The following is a 19,090-nucleotide window of genomic DNA, read 5'->3' as shown; positions in this document are numbered from 1 at the left end:
AATTTAGCTACAGTTGTTTCACTTGAAGCCATTCAATTTAACAACTTTTTGGTGGAAGGACCTCATGTTCACACAGTTTAAGTCAAATATTTTCAGAAAAAGTGATGCCTGTGACACATTAAGAATGTATTAGTACTACATCTTCAGTTATTAGGTTTTTTCACAGAGCAGAAAAAGGTCCTTAAAATGAAAACAAGAAATTATAAGATGTGATTTTTGAAGGTGATGTTTAGAAACTGTAAGCCTGGCAGTCACTTTGGTATGATTACCTAATAAATGAAAAAATAGTACTTGACATAAATGTTGCATTTAATTTTTTTACACCTTTAACTTAACATGAATTGACACTAATTCCTGTCAGGAATTTCTCCTACTAAAACCGTCATTTCCTTTTATTGCTTGGACACTTTTTTGTTGCAAGTGCTCAGTAGTTTCATATATTGTTATCACATATTCGTTGCCTTATCGAGCCAAACACTGTGCGCCAGCGTGTGGGTGTGATTGTCAGACTGTGGCAGTGTCAGCTCTGTTTAGTTAGTTCTCTATCAGTTTGGTTATTTCCAGTCTTCTCTGTATCTGTCATTTAGTCTGTGTTTTGGGTTTCAGTCCTGTCCGTTGTCTAGTTTACTCTGTGTGTTTGTGCTGGTTGGTCTGGTGCTGTCTGTGTGTCTGGTTGGGGAGTCTGGTTGGGTGGTTCTGATCTGTTTAGTTCTTTATTATTTTGCTTTGGTCTGTTCTTGTCATTCAGCTTGCTACTGGGTTTGCCTGTCTGTCTGCGTTTTAGTTTTTGCCTTTATGATTATTTTTCTGCATTTAGATTGGCTTCTGAATGTTGATTTTATTCCTCTGTCTACCTAACCTCCTCGAGAGGAGGTTTACTTCAACTAACGCTGAGTCTCTCTCCGACTCCTCCCCTCAGGCGGAGCCTGAGGTGGCCGTGTGCCATTTCCTCATTCAGACTGTCGATCTCAAAGCACATATTGGAACACAGTTACGTCTTTAGAAACATCGAAATTACGGTTAAATAGGCTATTATTTTTTTTTTTACCCCAAAATGATCTTGAACATGACCGTTTTTATCGATCTGTCATCGATGTATGGACAGAGAGTTATCTTTGGACATCGTAAATTTATCCTCAGCACAGAATAAAATCTATAAGCTACACATTCCTTTATAACACAGTGACTCTGTGGACATTAAGGCAGCTGTCAGGTTGGCAACAGTTGCACAAAAACACTTACCGTGCGCTACAGTGCTGCAGTATGCTGTTTAAACTAATCTGTATAAAACTGATCAATGAACAGTAACCTTTCATATTGTATTCACACTGATTGAACATTCCTATCCTAGTTAACAACATTCCTATCGTAGTTATCAACTGGACATGATGTGAATATTTCTGAGGGATGATGACTGTGGTGCAGCTGAAACAAATACAAGTAGTTTAGAAGTCAGTTTTTCATTATCTGCTGATAGTCTGAATGTGTTTTGACAGCATTTCATAAAATACCAAATGAGCAAGATTTTATTAATGTAACATAGAAGTCTAAAACTTGCAAAAAATCATTAATAGGCATAGGCCTACTGAGTCGGACTGTAGCTTTACAATCACAGGTCCATGAGCTGCCTAAACTATGTCTAATCTGTTCGATTAATATTTTCATCTTCAGTTATTGCCACCGGGCCCTGCGATGGACTGGCGACCTGTCCAGGGTGTACACTGCCTTGCGCCCGATGTCAGCTGGGATTGGCTCCAGCCCCCCCACGACCCTGTACGCAGGATAAGTGGTTGACGATGGATGGATGGATGGATGGATGGAGTTATTGCCACCGGCATTTAGTCCAGTCAAGTTACAGCTGAATAAACAGGCCTGTAGCTATTTAAAATGAATAACAGGCTGTAGGAGAATTCGAGCACTTTATCATTCATTAAGGAAATTCCAGTTTGGTAAATGATGAATGAGTAACGCTGTATAAAATGTAATAATGTTAATGTATTGATCCTTCCTCCACTCCTGCGTTTTAGAGCCTATCAGGGTCCGCGTTGACACGCATTCATATTTCTAGCTCCACCCGATTAAAATGGAGGCTCTGCCTTTATTTAGCCGTTGCCATGGTGAATCGTACTATCGGAGCCCCATCGATGATGGCTTTTTTTCATCCCCATGCACGCGCTTCCATCAGGCTCAACATACTCACAGTTGATTGAACTTATTCTCATCAGCTGTTCTGGAACCGAAAATTCAGAGTTTCCCACCACAGGCTCAATCAACCCAGAGCTCAGGGATAAGCTCAGAGTTTGTTAAGCCTGCTTTCTGCAATATGTAGTACTTCAGTACTCTATGGTATTTTTATATGTATATTGCTTGGTCTACAGGATTGAGGGTCGACCACATCAAGGAGGAAGAGGCCGAATATTCTCTGAAGAACAAGAGAGAGCTATCATAAACATTGGCTTTGGCCAATAACACAATATGCCTCAGAGCTATTCAAACAAACATCCTTAATGACAATACAGTGTTAAATACTGTTCATCAGGTCTTCCTATCAACACTGGGGCGAATCTTAAAAAACATCACATGAAACAACTCTACAAAGTGCCATTTGAACGAAATTCGGAGAGAGTAAAAGACCTGTGGCATAAATATGTAGAGGTATGTTCTGTAATGCACACAGCACAAATAACCCTTTTTCACATAAGTGTATGGTAGGCTGACATTGAATTACACAATGTTGTCTATCTTTCAGAGAGTTTTGCAAATGGAAGCTGCTGAAATCCAGCATGAATTTATCTTCATAGATGAAGCTGGGTTAAACCTGACTAAAGTAGGAAGGGGGAGAAACATCACTGGACATAGAGCTATTCTCAATGAGCCGTGCCAGTGTGGTGGTAACATCACCATGTGTGCTGCCATCTCCTAGAATGGGGTCCTCCACTGCCACATTTGTCCTTACAACACGGCCCACATACTCACATTTTTAGGCAGACTACATGACATCATCACAGCTGAAAACCAAATGGATGCAGAGCTGATGAGATACATTATCATCTGGGACAATGTATCTTTCCACCAATCGGCTCTGGTCCAAAACTGGTTTCATCGGCATCAACAACATATACCGGTACTCCAATACCTCTTTTTTTCGTCATGGCCGTGGAAGGCTTATGAACTCCAGCCCTATATTAGGATGCCCCTCATTCAAGCTATGGAGGATGCTGCGACCAAATGCATGCAGCATCTGTGGATTCGCCAATCAAAACGATACTTCCCTCGCTGTCTGGCGAGAGAGGACATAGCCTGCGATGTGGGCGAAGTGCTATGGCCAGATCCAGCCAGGCGAAGAGATAATTAGGTGTTTTGTTTTTTGTACTGCACAGTACTGTACTTCATGCTTTCTTTTTTGTTTCCACATTTGGTTTTGCTGAAAATAAATATGTATCAGTATGCAGTGCTGTGTGTGCTGTGTTTGGTGAATATATCCAATCCAATACTAATTAAATTCATTATTTCATTTGAAAAGTAGACATTTTCAGTGTGCTTTAGATTGAGCATAACAGTGTTTAACTGGTTCAGAATTAGATCATTTGAACCATGATCTAATTCACGGTGACAAAATCGGGTTTTTATAAATTATTGTATATTTTTGAATGAAGTGTTTCATTTTGCAAACTATCTGAGGTGTTCTGTATCTGTCTGGTATCTGCTACTTGTGTGAATAGTTGTGTGAACTGTGTGTAGTGCTTTGACAAAATGAGCCCTGTTTTCAAAATCGTGCTTAAGCATTCAAAAAAAACCTGTAATATACCTCTAACCTCGTGCCAGGTGAGGAAAGGGGGCAGGTGAGGCAGAATCCGTTTTGGTTCAAACCATTCCAGGATGGTATCACTTTTCCTTCCACCTTACTCTGCATAACTCAACCCATAGAGGACTTATTTTCCTCCACCACCAACCACATTATCAGAGGTCCCTCTTGGACAGATTTAATGCGGGATGTTTGGAAATATCCTTAGAAGACTGCCCAGTATGGATCAGACCTGCAAAAAGATTACTTCCCAGGTTTACTGCAAGTCAGGACATAAGGTGTGATTTGCATGAGAACTTGTGACGAAATGCAGAGGACATTGTTGACTAGCACAGTTGTATTTCTATTTCTGTGGCTATCCTATACGAGTATATACAGCAAATATGTATAGTTTTGTATTGCAGAATTGGAATGACTTTAGCTTTTTCACTGTATGGGAAGAATGTGAAAAATGGCAAACAAATAAAAAAGCCTATTGAAGAATATTGTAGCATTTCTTACTACAGTAATATCTGAGACATAATGTATACTGTGTGGTAGCACAATTCATGCAATAAAGAAGGGATCATATTTTTGTATATACTATATACTGTAATTAAATGTAAATGTGCTGGGCTGCATGTTGCTAAAGAGAACTGTGCGAAACGTGACTTAGCAATTGTGTAAAAAACAAAAATCTTTACAATTTAATTCCTATTAGTGTTTGAACTTTATTCAGTATGTACACTTAAAATAAAACTCTTTTGAATTTTCCATTTCAATTACTTTTAGTGATTCTGTAATTCAGTTCGATTCAATTCAAGACCTTTATTTGTCCCCGAGGGGCGATTAATTTTGCCTCAGTAGCAATAAAAGATTAGATAAACACGACAACAATGACAATTTAAAATACAGTGTCAGACATATGGATTTATAAAAACATCAAAACACATCAAAATAAAATTGATAATGTGTTTTTCCGTTTCAGGCTGAGAGAAGCACACGAACAAATACATGAAAAAGTAAAACATGACTCAGTAAAACATTTTAAAAAACAAAGCATCAGGGATCTGTCCACCTGGAACTTGGCTTGCTTTCTCAGACAAAAGATACACTGCTTACTTTTCTTACACAGCATGTCTGCGTTTAGTTCAAAGGTCAACTTATTATCGACGATGATTCCCAAATACTTATACGACTCAACAATTTCGACATCTGTTTAATTTATTATTGTATTCTCAGGAGTTAGATGGTGATGTCTAGAATCAATACACATGTCCTTTGTCTTCACCACATTAAGATCTAAAAAGGCATCTTTGCACCACTTAAAAAAAACAGGGTAATACAGGACCATGAGATGTTTCAGTATTGTCCATTAAAGTTATTATGACTGTGTCATCTGCAAACTTTACAATGTGATTATTGATAAACTCACTACGGCAGTCATTGGTGTACATGATGTATAAGAGAGGAGAGAGGACACAGCCTTGAGGGGAGGGGAGTTACTGTTATTCTAGAAATGTCCATTTACTCTCACTCTCACCAGGTTACAGTCCAACCCAAAGTTCTCTGTGCAAGAAGAAAGTCTCTATATTGGATCTTGTCTGACCAGGTAGGACACCGACAACAACAATACCAGTGCAAGCCACTCCATGCCAGTGGTAAGTTACATGCTTTGTGTGGCTTCTCAAGACCAGTCCACCGCATGTGGCAGAAGGTAGATTGCAAGTCTGCTTAAAAACACAACTAGAGGCTATAAAATATAGAGGCTACCGAAACAAGACAAAGAAACAAAGAAATGCCACAATACAAACAAACAGCACACTACTGCTACTGCGGCCAGTCACTGCATGCGCCTCAGTATACTACATCCAATTGTTTTTAGTGGTTCAACCTCCAGTACAACTTCGTTTCCTATAATCTCTTCAACTTCAGCTTTTACTTTCATACAAAGCCATTTCAAAAGCTTAGAAGGCATAACATGTTACTTAAAATACAATGAACGTGTTTCATACAGTTTGTTTCAACTGTAAATTTTCTTCAGAAAATCTAGCTTTCTTTATGTTTAAAATCTAACATGCTGCATTTGATTTTATAAACACCTTTAACTCCATCTTTACCTTAACAAACTTTGTTCAACTGAGCTGTTGTTTAAGTCATTTGCTGGCACCAAAGTAAGAATAACTGCGTTTTCCATTCCTTTCTGTGCTTGCGACTGATCATACAATAACTCTCTATTGGCCATTCAACCAGACAACCGTGCCAGTAAACGCCAGCCATTCCAAAGAACATTTGACAGCAACTGAAGCTGAGAATAGTTTTGTTTTTTTACAAACTGCAGTTGGCAAACCATTGGTGAAAGACTTCACTAATCTGAATGTGAGCTAAGGAAACTCAAAATTGACTATGTGTTTCTCCGCGGGCTCTACCCCAACCATCAGAGGCGCAGAAAATGAAGCAAATGAAAAGAGCAATCGGAAATGCCTCTGGAAGCTAATTGCTCTGATGGCAGTGCAGACATTTTTATGTTTCTTAATGAACCATTTACATAAAAAACACAAACAATGAAAAAAACACACGAATAATTGGGCAATGAAGAGAGTAAAGTGGGAAATAAAGCTAGTGATTGGGGAGACACTGAAAGTCTGCAGTGAGATGCAGTTTAGCCCAGGTGAAACTACTTGAAACTACAGTCTCTGGATAAGATCAACTTTGTGTGTGCTTAGCATATGCATCTGATGGTGTTATTTTTTGTAAGTCAGAAAGCCTAGAAAGTGTCTTTACATTGAGTTTATGTGGGTTAATGCAGCTAACCATGTGTGTATACTTACTGTGTACCCATACACGTGTGAGCATAAGAGACCAAATAAGTGCTATTTATGCTCTTTGAAGGAACAAATGGATGCAGACTCCGTTTCATCTCAGTAGACAAAAGATAAGTAACATATGCAGCTAACAGCCTTCCCTCCCTGCCATCTGTCTGAATATGGAATGGTAGTTTGGCAACTTATAATAAGCACAATGTTGTATTTTGTGGGTGAATTTACAGTATGTGTGTATCAGTGTGTGTCTGCGAAAGCATTCCATGTGCATTTCTTGACTGAGCTACCTAAAAACAGTTCATTTTGGACATTGTGTTGAAGCACTTTTTGTTCATGTATGCAGTCTGCATGTATGTGTACACATGTGTATGCATGCATATTTGGTTTAGTTGTGAGTGGCGGGGATCTGTGTGAGATTGGCTGACTTTTGTCTTGATTACAGCCAGCTGTTTCTCTTCATTAACTAAAATCCCACATAAGCTGGAACACACACATGCACACATGCCTGCAAACACACCAGCAATCGGCATTCACTGAAAAACACTTTTGAGTCACCTGAGAGACAGAGCCACTTCTGAGTTCCTAGAAACTGGATTCTTTTGAACAAAGTGCTGGCTGATTTCCTGGTATTCCTTTTTCATCTCTGTAATATTTCCATCAAGAAAATTATGACACACATCCATATACCCAACACGTTCTCATCTCAATGCGTCATAACTGACGCTTTCAGACAGTGTGACAAAGCGTAAGGATTTTACGCTAAAGGTACCCCCCGTTTCCTACGTTGTAGCAACACAAGGGAGGCTAACCCTACCTGTTAGCACATCGGCCGTGTGCCTCCCTGTGTGTTGCTATAACGCAGCTGTAGGGTTAGCCAAATAGCCGGTCGACATGCATCCACATTCAGTGACTTAGGTTTAGGTACTAACATTTCTCATAGTTGTGGTATGGGTAGGGGCTTCGGGGGGCTGTCAACACCTTTATCACGAACATAGCTAGCTAGCTAGCTACTGCTCAAATTGTCGTTATATGACGCCCTGAGATGAGAACAGGTTCCAACACCACCATTTACACAAATGTTCTGAATTAATTCAGAATCAGCTATATTGCTTTGGTGACTTGGTGAATTACAATAAACATATATAAAAATATATATATATATTAAAAACAAATTAAATTAACGCAGTATAAAACATTTTAAAGAAAATAATGTTTGTAAATATGTTTGCAAATTGTTTATTAAAAAATTGCATTTATTCAACTGTATGTTGGGAAGGTCCCTGAGTTATTTATTTGAAACTCTTATTAAAAACATGTACAGTGTGTATGTTTTTTTTTAATTAGCGCGATTATTAGCAACTGATCTGAACACAGATTTATATATATATAAAAATGTATTGTGTATAATTAGCTACAGGCTACTCAGTTTAATTTCTCTAAAGACAATGTTTTATGAACAGGTAAAACAAATGATTACCTAAAATATAATAGATATTTGGATTGCTGAATGATTCTCATATACTACGAAGATCACAACCTACGTAGGTAACTATCTCATTCATTTTGCTTTAATCCCCTGACACCAGGAAGTCCACAGGCACTGTTTAATGACACAATATGACAGTCTGTTACAAAAGCATAAAGGATTCTCTTTCACATAAAAGTACAAACACATCTTTAGACTTGGTGTGAGAGTAACAGGAAATAAGAAAAGGGGGGCAGGAAAAAAACGAGCCTCTCTACTGTGACACTGCAGTCTGGCAGCTCAAACTGCATTACAAAATATGCTTTACATCACTTGCAAAGGATGTGTAAATGATGTGTCACAGTAGATGTTTGTTTGGCAAGTAAACTGGACTTCAAATCTTATCAGATGTTCAATTCCAACTTGACAGTTTTGATAACCGTGTCGAGTCAAACATGTATCAGGGTTTTCAGGAGTTGGCAGATCAAATCTGAGACTAAAACACAAGAGAATATTGGACTAACATTTCACATGTGGCAAGTGGCCAATGTCATATTGCTCCGTCCATCTGAATATTTATGTAAACTTTTTTTTAATGTTGCACACTCACAGTAGATAAAGATAGAAATGGTAAATTGGTCTGGAATAAAATCTTTTATTATAACTCTTAACAGAATGTGTGGGTCTGCTGTCACAAAGGCTGCCAGAACATATGACCACACGAGTGTATTTACTACAGAAGTATTATAATTATCAGCTAGAAATATTGTTTTAAGTATAGAAAATGGTTATACCTTAACCGAAAAATAATAATAGAATAATACATGACATGAAAAAAGTAGTGGAAATTGGTGTGGCTTTTTCAAAAGGGAAAGCTGTGAAGATGTGCAAAGAACTTGTGTGCGCCTAACCAAAATTAATCATTTAACTAATTAACCGATTTAATCATTTCATTAATCATTATGCCAACAGGAGTCACTGCAGTCAAAGAAAAGTGGCATATTGGCTGTTTTAGAGGGGGAGGAAAAACCTTTGGGGAAAATTAATGGAGCACTCACTTGGTGTTCTTTTAGGTGTTGGCAAGGTATTAAATGACTTGTGAAAATGAAGGGTTTGGGATATCAGAGGCTAGATGTTCACAGATACACACAGGTTTATGTTAGGAAAATAAATAAAGCAGGGAGTAGTACTATCATGTTTGAATGAAGAGCAGCTCTGCATAAAAAATAATCCCTAGCAAAAACAAAGGGGGGAAAAATTCCTGTGTGGCATTTACTTGACATTGACTTTTAGTCATTCCCTGGACATTTACCCTCATCTTAACCATAACCACTTTACACCTAACCCCAGCTCTAACCATGAAAATCTCCTTACTTAACCCAACCTAACCTGCACCAAGATCCAACTCTCTCAAATGGCAGGAGAGTCCCAACAATGTCAGTAATACAACCAGACACACACTAAACTCCGACTCTGCTGAAGCTCAGAAGCACTTCAGGAGTGGGCCATGAGCGCTGACAAGAAGTGATCTTAGATACTGATACAAAACACTTCCAGCCTCACACACACATGAAGAATCATGTCAGAAGCTCTCTTTCTCGCTGTGTTAAATTGTGCCTCCACTCAAACTAAATCCCTGGAGTGAGAGTGGAATAAGAGTGAGAAAGTAAGAGAGAGAGGGAGAGAAAACAGAAAGACAGACAGAGAGAATGAGATGGGATTACAGGGATAATGTGAGCAGATGGAGGGAGGTCGATGCTCCATCAGGACTCTCCACTCCAAACGGATTAAAAGACTTCAACGGAGCCACCGACAACCAAACTGATGCTGCGTTTCTCATGCTTGAGACACCGAGCTGAGCCAGGCTCACCCCCAGCCCGGAAATGAAAACTTGCTGTCTTTCAGCATGTAAACACTCAGATCATGGATATTTCAACCCACTGCCCCCTTCCTAAAAGGTTAGGCATTTGGACTTTTTAAAAACCCATCCATTTAGGAATCTGATCCTCCTCTTTAAAATTTGTATTAGCATGCATCGTGTTACAGCAAAACACATCACAATTCAGATACAGATGCACCCAAGGCACACTGAAGATTTAGTCACCCAAACCAGCACTGATCAGAAAGGGATTTGGTCACATAAGCAACCATATGTGATCTGTCTCTAATCTTCATATACACTAAGCCATTTTACACTTAATATATAACTCATCCTTACTGATTCTGGTTGGATTTAGCTGGATTACACATTACAATGCACTTCCTATGCAATTGCCTTCACTGCCTCTCATACATAGAAATTACATCCTTTAAAATTGACAATAAAACCTTGTTTTGCTTTGTTCATTCTCCACCAATATTATGTTAATTTGTTATTGACAGCAATGTTATTATTAGAGCCTTCTCCTGTATGTTTGATTCCAGTTAATTGGCTAGAAAAATATAGCAGTGATGAGACTTTATATCTAAAGGAAATCAACAGTCTTGCAGAGAACAACCTACTGCTCAACGTCAGCAAAACCAAGGAGCTGATCGTTGATTTTAGGAAAAAGGAGGCAAAGGCACACACCCCTGTCCATATCAATGAAGTAGGTTCCAGGGAATTAGTCTCACAGAGAACCTGACATGGTCCTCTCCCATCTCCACCCTGGTAAGGAAAGCTCAGAACTGGCTGTATTTCTTAAGGAAACTTAAGAAGGCAAAATCCATGTGCCAGGTTTTTGTTAATGGAGAAATAGAAAGCATGGTGACGGGAAACATCAGAAATGGTGCGGGATGGGCACGGCCCAGGACAGGATGGCTCTGCAGCAGGTGATTTATACTGCTTAGAAGAACATTGGTACCCATTTACTGAGCATCAGTGACAATAGCGAGGTGAGTTGCCTGCGCAGAGCCAATCCCAAAGGATACTAAAAGTCCAGCCTGTCCTTACCAGAAAATCTGTATCGATTATGCAGCTGATTAATACAACACATATTTATGTTTCTGTTACGCCACAACCTCAGTGGTGAAAGAAGCCATGGGCGTAGAATAAAGTGCGACAATGTCCAAAGGTCTTTTCATCTCATTATACAACGATGTGTTGTAAAATGATTTTAAAAAAACTACCTTACACGTTGAATAATAGTTTGAAAAATATAAAAATATTCAAGTTTAACTTTTGACAGAGTACAGGGAAAAACACAGTCTACTAACACATTTAATTGGCTGGGGAAATTTGTTCTACTTGCTTGAATTTTAAAAAGTTTGGAGACCTGCCTACAATAACGCAACTTGGGTGATTTTGGATGCCAATAGTCCCAACTGAGTGCCTCCTTAAAATCAAACAGCAACAGAACACAAGCTATGTCTTCTGATGATCTATAAAGGTACTCTCAGAGGATACTGTAATTCTACAATTGAAAGTGCCACATAACACTGACAAGTCACAGTTTTTATTTCAATATTAATGTGGTTACGAAGGAAATGATTGTGACATTGCATGCAGTTGCTCGGAGTGTAAATCTGCATTTTGTGCCAAGAGCAGGCTCAGCTTCTTTTCTGCATCGAGATAGTTCACATTACCAACACCAATAGGTCCCATTGATTGGGTCACTCCCCCAGTCAAATGCTTTTAACTGGTCTTAATGGAACAAGCTGTGGAATTTCCTTCTTCTAGTTATACAGACAGACAGATAGATAAACAGAAAGATAGAAGTAAGTGCAAAATCTGAATCAGACTTTTTCTAGATGATAGGCCTACATTTATTTATTTTTTGCACTGGACAGTATATTCTAGTCTCCAGTGCTCAGTGTCACAGTCAATTAGCCCGGTGTTTCATCCCTTCATATATGAATTTATTAATGTGAATGTGGCCGCATATTAACTCCCTGTCTGTCTCTCTGCTCTCACTCTACTTTATCCGCAGGTGATAATTAACCTGTTGGTACGGTGGCCGTTATGCACCGCGCTTCTCCCCTGACATCCCAGCATCTGTTGCTGCTGGCAGCGGCAGCACACACATTCAAGCTGCTATAATTTATCTAAGCACATGAATCATCATTAATAGGGATAAATGTCACTCAGTTTAACCTCTTTTGTAAACACAGGGCACTCTGACACTGCTTACAGACAGACTTCCCTGGGAGAGTCTGAGCAGGATTGGACCAGATTAGTTCATGGATGTGAGGCCGCCTAGGAATATGTTGTAAACTGGGGTGGCAAGGTAGTTATTACTCCCGCAGGTTCAGACCCCACCAGAGCTGACGAGGTTCACACGTGTTGAGTTTTCACCCATTCACGTGTATTTCCTCACACCTCAAAGACACTCACCCAATGACTTTCCACCAAGAGCCTGATGTCAGGATGCTGCAGAGAGTGGCTGCCCTTTTTACTTAAGTAAAATATCTGAGTACTTCTTTCACATATGTTGTTACTTCTTTTATTACTACTGTATCTGGTTCCCTAAGGTTCCAGTAGTTGTGGGACACTAGTTTTGGACCCACTTAACAATTTCAGGGCAGAAAAACATAATTTTACTCAGTGATCTAGAGAATAAAGACATATTCTATATTGGTCTCAGGCTTCACTGTCTCACTATTATAACTCTACTTACAATGTAGAATGTTTATGACTATAGTAGAAAAGAGTTTCTCATGGTCAATATTATCTATTAACTGATTTGAATCAAATTTAGGATATTTGTAAAGGGCACTCTCTCCCTCTCTGTGCGTATTTACCCACACAATACAATGTGGCATATAGAAGATGATACCTTACTCGAAGATTTAGGACAAGTTATGTTTATAATTGCACAGCCTGCCTCGCGGGTAACGTACACGAGACAAGAACTGCGCTGACAAACCATCATGTCCAATTCTCTCTTTCACTCTCTCCCTTTCTTTCACTCACTCACACACACACACACACCAGGTCGCTCACATGTGTGCCCGTTTTTTTGCTCACCCCTCTTATCCTGAACTTTGACGGAGATCTCCACCAGAGGTTCCGTCTCTCTGTCCAGTCTCCGTGATATCACTATATCCCCGCTGTCCCGGCTCACGCTGACTGGTGAGCTCTCCGCGTCGGGCTCCACCAGCTCAAACGCTGCCGACTGAAACCTCACCGGGTTCAGGTTCATCACCACTGAACCGATCCCAGCATCCTCGGACACGTTGATGAAAACGGGACTGTCTGATTCCAGTATTGACCTAGACTTTCGCGCTGGTACTTTAATTTGCGATTTAGGATTCCGTCTCCCCTGTTGGGGGTTCAGCGAGGGTGCCACGGGCCATTGCCGTGGACTTATCTCAACAGCTATGCTCTGGCTTGTTCGAGGTGGCCACCCGCGGTCCCGGGCAAACACTTTAAACTTAATCGGTTCATCCAGACCGAGGATAGAGTCCACCAGCAGGATGTCTCCGGTTTTGGGCACCGCGTAGAAACTCCCGTTTTTGGGCAAAGCGAAGTAGATGAGCTCCGCGTTCTTGCCGCTGTCATTGTCCCGCGCCTTGACCGTGTAGATCGCCGTGCGGAGCGCAGTGGCATCATCCAGGCTTAGTTTTACATTTACACCGGGGAAAGTGGGCTGGTGGTCGTTGGTGTCCAGGACGTCCACTTTGACGGACGCCACCTCAGCGACTACCGGAGACTCCTCGTCCTCTTCCCGGGAAAGTCCTGCGCATTGCCCGCAACACAAACCAAGACCCAGAGCGTATTCAGCCCGCTCTTCCCGATCCAGAACCCCAGAAGTCTTCAACAAAATATGTCCCCGTTTGTGGTGCGCAAAGACACGGAAATTCTCGCTCCCGTCGCCCAGGAGTTTAAAGTGCGCTGCCGCTGAGCCGGTTTCCCCGGTTCCGCACAACCTCTGCGAGTTGAGGCGCTTTAACGGGATGCTCAGTCCGTTGACCCGGGAGCCCGGAGACGAGTTCTCAAATACATGCCCGTGAAAAAACGGCACCTGCTCCACGGTCCTGTTCCCGAAAGCGCACGAAATCAAAATAGGTAAAAACGCGACCCAAATCATGACTGAATATCTCATTGGCTCCACTGCACTAAAGCGCTCGTACCACACCGAAATCCATGGGTGCACTCTTTCCCTTTATGATCCAACACTTCCATTAAATTGGAACGCAGATATTTGCTGGCACCATACTTCATCTCGACGCACGAGAACTTTGTCTCTGTGTTTGAGGGCTGTGTCCTCCTCCTCTCCTGCTCTCCTCTGTCTGTTGTCTCACCAGCAGCGATGTCTGTGTGTGCGCGTCCCAGGAAAAAAAAAATGCTTCTTACAGCTCGAGTGCGCGCTTACCTCCGTTCCCTTCCTCGCTCTCTTTTGCGCGCGTTGTTTCTGACCGAGCTCACGTGGGGATCGCACTTGCGTCTGAGTTGCTGCAAACTGAGCGCAGGCATACAGCGGCTTGCTTTGAGATGAACGAGACCTCTTATTAGATAGAAATGAGTTACTTAAATGTACTGATGGCTCATCACTAGGATATGGTACAGAGCCGGGCTGTATTACGCATGCATTGCCAAAGCATCCAGCGCAGTATATCTTTAACATAGTGGTGCAGCGGTAACGGATTCTTTCATCTGAAATGAACTTGTCAGCAAAGGAGCTGCGAGTCGAATCAACTCGAGCTCATGCGCGCACGAACACCCACACTGCCATAGCCAACAGCGTGCAATTGTGTGTGTGTGTGTGTGTGTGTGTCATGGGGATCCTCAGGGAAACAACCCGACCTCCCTTCTCCCAGTGATCAATGTCCAGTCTTGCACGTCCAGATCCATCACTCCTCTTTCCAATAACATGTCAGGCCATTGGATTAAAATAATGTAAAAATCGATCATTTTAAAACGCCTCTTGGGGGGCAAATACAAAATAATGGCTCACAGCTCCTGGCAGGGACTCAGAATGACTACAAAGCTGACCTTATATGTCAGCCCTATTTGAAGGTATTCATCACCACTGTGTTTTGAAGCTACTGGTCTCCAGGGTTCTGTGAAAGTTGCAGGCAGGTCTCCAGCAAAATGATAAACAGTCAAAAATTTAATACAGGCTAACAGATATTCACATTCATATATTTGCTTTCACTTTCATATCTCCTTGCATGCAAATAGAATTCAATAACAAATCGTCAAGACCCACATTCTTTCCATGTGGATCCATGCTAATAAATCTGTGGCTGATCCAAAGCATGCTGCATGGTCATTATCTCATCCAAAGCACCAGTCTTCTGTGTGCTTTTTGTGCTTTTGTGCTGTTTGAACTCCTACTCACTAAAACATTGCAACCTGTGCAGTTTTAAAAGTTTAAAATCAGCAGTCCTTGGATAACACAAGTTTCAGACTTTACACCAAAACTGTGTTCATATATTCAGTCAAAGTTTGGTTTTGTGTGGGAGTGAGTTTCCATCCGTGTTTAGCATAACTTTTAAAATCAGTATCTGAAGGTAAGTTCACTTTGTGGTGTTTCAAAAGTGAATAAATCAGTTCTGATGTCAAGATAGATAACTAGTCCAAAATTTACCACAAAGAATGATGTGGTTAAAGTTTGAGCCATTAAATTGACATAAAATTCATAATTAGACCACATATTAACACCACAGGCATCCATCCAATGCTTCTGCACAACACAAATTACTATAAATGACTATAAATGTTGTATAATGTAGCTTGTGGCCTTGGCTGAACATTTTTCCACTTGAAACGCATAAAATCCACCAGAGAGCTGTAATAGCTTCACTGCTCAAAGACGTTTTCTTTAAAGGAGTGACCATCCTGACCACTTTGAAATCATATCACTTATAACTAATGATATCACAGGCAGGTTTTCCCCATGAAAATATTTGTTTTTATGAGTAGCAATTAAACAACATTTTAATCACATCCCGATGCATGGATTTGTTGTGATATAACGCCAGAATCATTATGTCTAACTGCACTTCTTAAGGTATAACAATAAAAATGGTCTATTCTAACAGCTTCAATGGAGGAAAGGAACTTAGTACATGTATTCAAGTATTGTACTTTTGAGGTACTAATTTACTTAATTTTACTCCACAACATTCACGTAAGTAGTAAAATTACTACTTTTCATCTTAAGATTTTCCAAACAAAACGCATGATTAGTTCATAAAATATGATGCATTACTACAGATTAAACTACTGTATGAAGCAGTTAAAATGACCTCCACCTTGACCTACAACAACATTCAACTTTATTTAACTTGGTCCCTGTAGGTTTGCTTATTTAATAGTTTCAAATTTCTGTACTTTAACTTAAGTAATACTTCCAAATTAATAATATCATTTTATGTACTGGGTCTACAGGACTATTCAACTATTCTTAAATGAAGTAATATTTCTTTCACCACTGCATTATTCAATTTCTTCCCACATTATTTTTTTTCACTAAAACACATAATTGTAAACAGAAATATATATTATATATATAAAATATAAAACAGTGGAAACGTGAGTCAGAGTTTGAGAGAGGAGTTTGTTGTGTAGGAGTAATGTTAGGAAATAGTGTTGCTAGCAGGTCATTGATGTACGCAACAAACTCCCTCATTTCCATCGGTGTTTCCTGCGACGACTTCTCACAAGATTTCAGAGCAAGAAATGTCCTTCGCTGAGACTTTTGTTTCTGGTTAAAAGGCAGTTTACCAGGAGTCACTTGCAGGGATCTTTTCCATAATGTTGGCAGGCACCTGGTATAACAGTCTGAAGCCTGTTGGCAAAAATGAAGAACGTTTTGTGGACCTAATTAGACAGGCACAATTGCCCCAAAGTAATATGTTGCAGCAAGTGCAGCCGGAAGACAACTACTGCATTGTGTTACTGATTCCAAAAGTTTTTTTTACCTACAAGTCATTTTAACCCCAAAATATGTGAAATTAGGTCCAAGGTAAAAATACCGAAATTATCCTTTAATTCAGGTTGTTTGGTTTGAATATCTCATTGGCTCATTCATTTACAATAGCTGACTGTTAGACTTGTTTCATTAATTTATTACAAATAGAAGAAAAATAATTCATTTCATGAATATGATTTTGGACTTCATGTCCTACACCCTGGATCTTTATAAGATCCTATCTGCATAATACATTTTGTGCAAGAGCTTTGCTTTGTACCTTTATCCCTCATGTTTTTTTATTACATTGTGCTGTACAGTTTTGCACTGTATTTCAATATTGTGTATGGATTTGTCATTTGCCCTATTCAAAATTTCAAATCTATTAATGGACAAAAAAGACAGACATTTCTCTGAAATATCATATCTTTCATATGAAGTGCATCATCATAAACACATTTTCAAGGCAAAAACAAGCAGAGGGAGAAAGAGAGAGCAGCTGACAAAGATAGATTTGGTCAGCTGTTAAGGCTGACTGTAGAGTAATACTCCCCACTGTGGCAGTGACAATGGCCCAGTGAGCATGCGACTGAATCATCTCTTCCTCTCATCTCTTTGTGTCTATGTGTGCATCTTTGTTGGATTTAAAATAAAACCTGATATGTATGAAGCATCTCCCGTAACTGTTTGCTTATTCATATTGCAGTCCCAAGCCTGTCAGTATTACAGACAGATTTTCAGCTGATCGCGTCTCTGGAAAAGTCACATATTCCAGTCAGTGAGGCAAGAGACAAATAGAAGACGAGTACTGATATATGAAAAACAACACTTGCTTTTAAATAGGACCTTTACGAGCATTCTCTGTGCTGAAATGACATTGGGCAAGTAATAAGGTTGCAGTATCCTTTTACTTCAGCACAGGCAAGGGGGTTTGGCAGGGAGAGCAATGTTCAGACTGGGGTCAAAATGCTTTTTTTTCTGAGATCTCCAAATTTTTCTTTGTTGCTCTCAACTGTCCTAGATAGGATTTTAGATTAAGACCACATGTTTACAAGTTGAGCCAATATATTTCAAACAATAAGCTGGCCTTATTTTCTGTTCTGATTGTCAACAAATCCAGTGAAAAACCAACAAAGTGTTGGTTCATCTCTCACTCAGACCCCAACCTATAAGTTCCTACTGAACACAGAAATCTTTAAAAATAGGTTAGGGTTAAGGTAGGGATTACAATTTTAAAATCATTAATTATTATGGTTACAAGTTCCAGAAATCATCTATTATTTTAACATTTCACGGGTCAACTTGTAATAACAGGACTTATTTGGGACAGTTGGTACTTGGTGAAAATACAGTACTAGACAGGAAGCTTTGAGTGGGGACGGTAGGTGGGCCATTGCAGCTACTTTCCGTAAAAAGACAAGGAATACGCCTTCTGCCAACTACAAGATTGCATTATTTGCATGTTGTGTGTTCTTAGTTGGCTTGCTCATGTCATGCCACTGGTCAGCAACATGCAGGAATCCCCTGGGTCAATAACTGGCTGCTCGGGAAAACACAATCTCACATTTTTAATTCTACATGTGTTAAATACAGAAGTCGACGGAGTAATGGAAAGTAATGTAGCTAATTACTTGCGTTAATGAGTAATAATATAAGTAAAGTAATTACTTCTTCAATGCGTACTACATAGTTAGTTATTAATCACATTTTGAACAACTTGCCTAATCCTTATTATATCTGATCTGCTTCAATGAGGTTCCTTTGTATCTTTGCTTTGAGATAACATTAAAAGTTATTCACAAGTGCATCCAGACGCACTGTAACATCATTTATCTACTTAGAAGCTATCATTCTTTTTTTGGTTCTAATAATGAATCTGGCCCACCAATATTGTCATATTTAGATCCCTTGGTAGCCCTTGTCATAAAGTTTGACTGCCTCCAGTGAGCAAGAAACTGAGAATGGTTGGCACTGAACCTGCCATCTTCCATTCATTATCATGACAACTGACAGACTGTGCTGAGGATCATTCAAATCCATGCAGACCCACTAAATCTCAGTAACGTGGAACATCAATCTGGCTCTGGCTTTACCAAGCAGTTTTCGTGTCTGGGGTTTGTTCCCCTATAGAACAAGAACAAGCTGTTAGATTGACACAACACACACTCTGCTATTGATTATT

The 19,090-nt window shown here is 39.9% G+C and overlaps 1 protein-coding gene across 1 annotated transcript in view; it reads right to left on the bottom strand.

Moving 5' to 3' along the window:
* The window catches only part of si:ch211-186j3.6 (neural-cadherin), a 298,231-nt gene extending 283,933 nt beyond the window's left edge, over positions 1-14,298 (bottom strand). The window contains exon 1 of the mRNA XM_038700849.1: positions 13,017-14,298. Coding sequence (XP_038556777.1) covers positions 13,017-14,094 — 1,078 coding nt within the window. The 5' untranslated portion in view covers positions 14,095-14,298. The remainder of the gene's footprint in view (positions 1-13,016) is intronic.
* Positions 14,299-19,090: the final 4,792 nt, after the last annotated feature.

Source organism: Micropterus salmoides, unplaced genomic scaffold (genome assembly GCF_014851395.1).
Source record: "Micropterus salmoides isolate LMB-PRFRI ecotype aquatic unplaced genomic scaffold, ASM1485139v1 Ms_hic_scaffold_6, whole genome shotgun sequence".
Lineage (NCBI taxonomy): Eukaryota > Metazoa > Chordata > Actinopteri > Centrarchiformes > Centrarchidae > Micropterus > Micropterus salmoides.
This window is presented reverse-complemented; position numbering and strand designations above follow the sequence as displayed.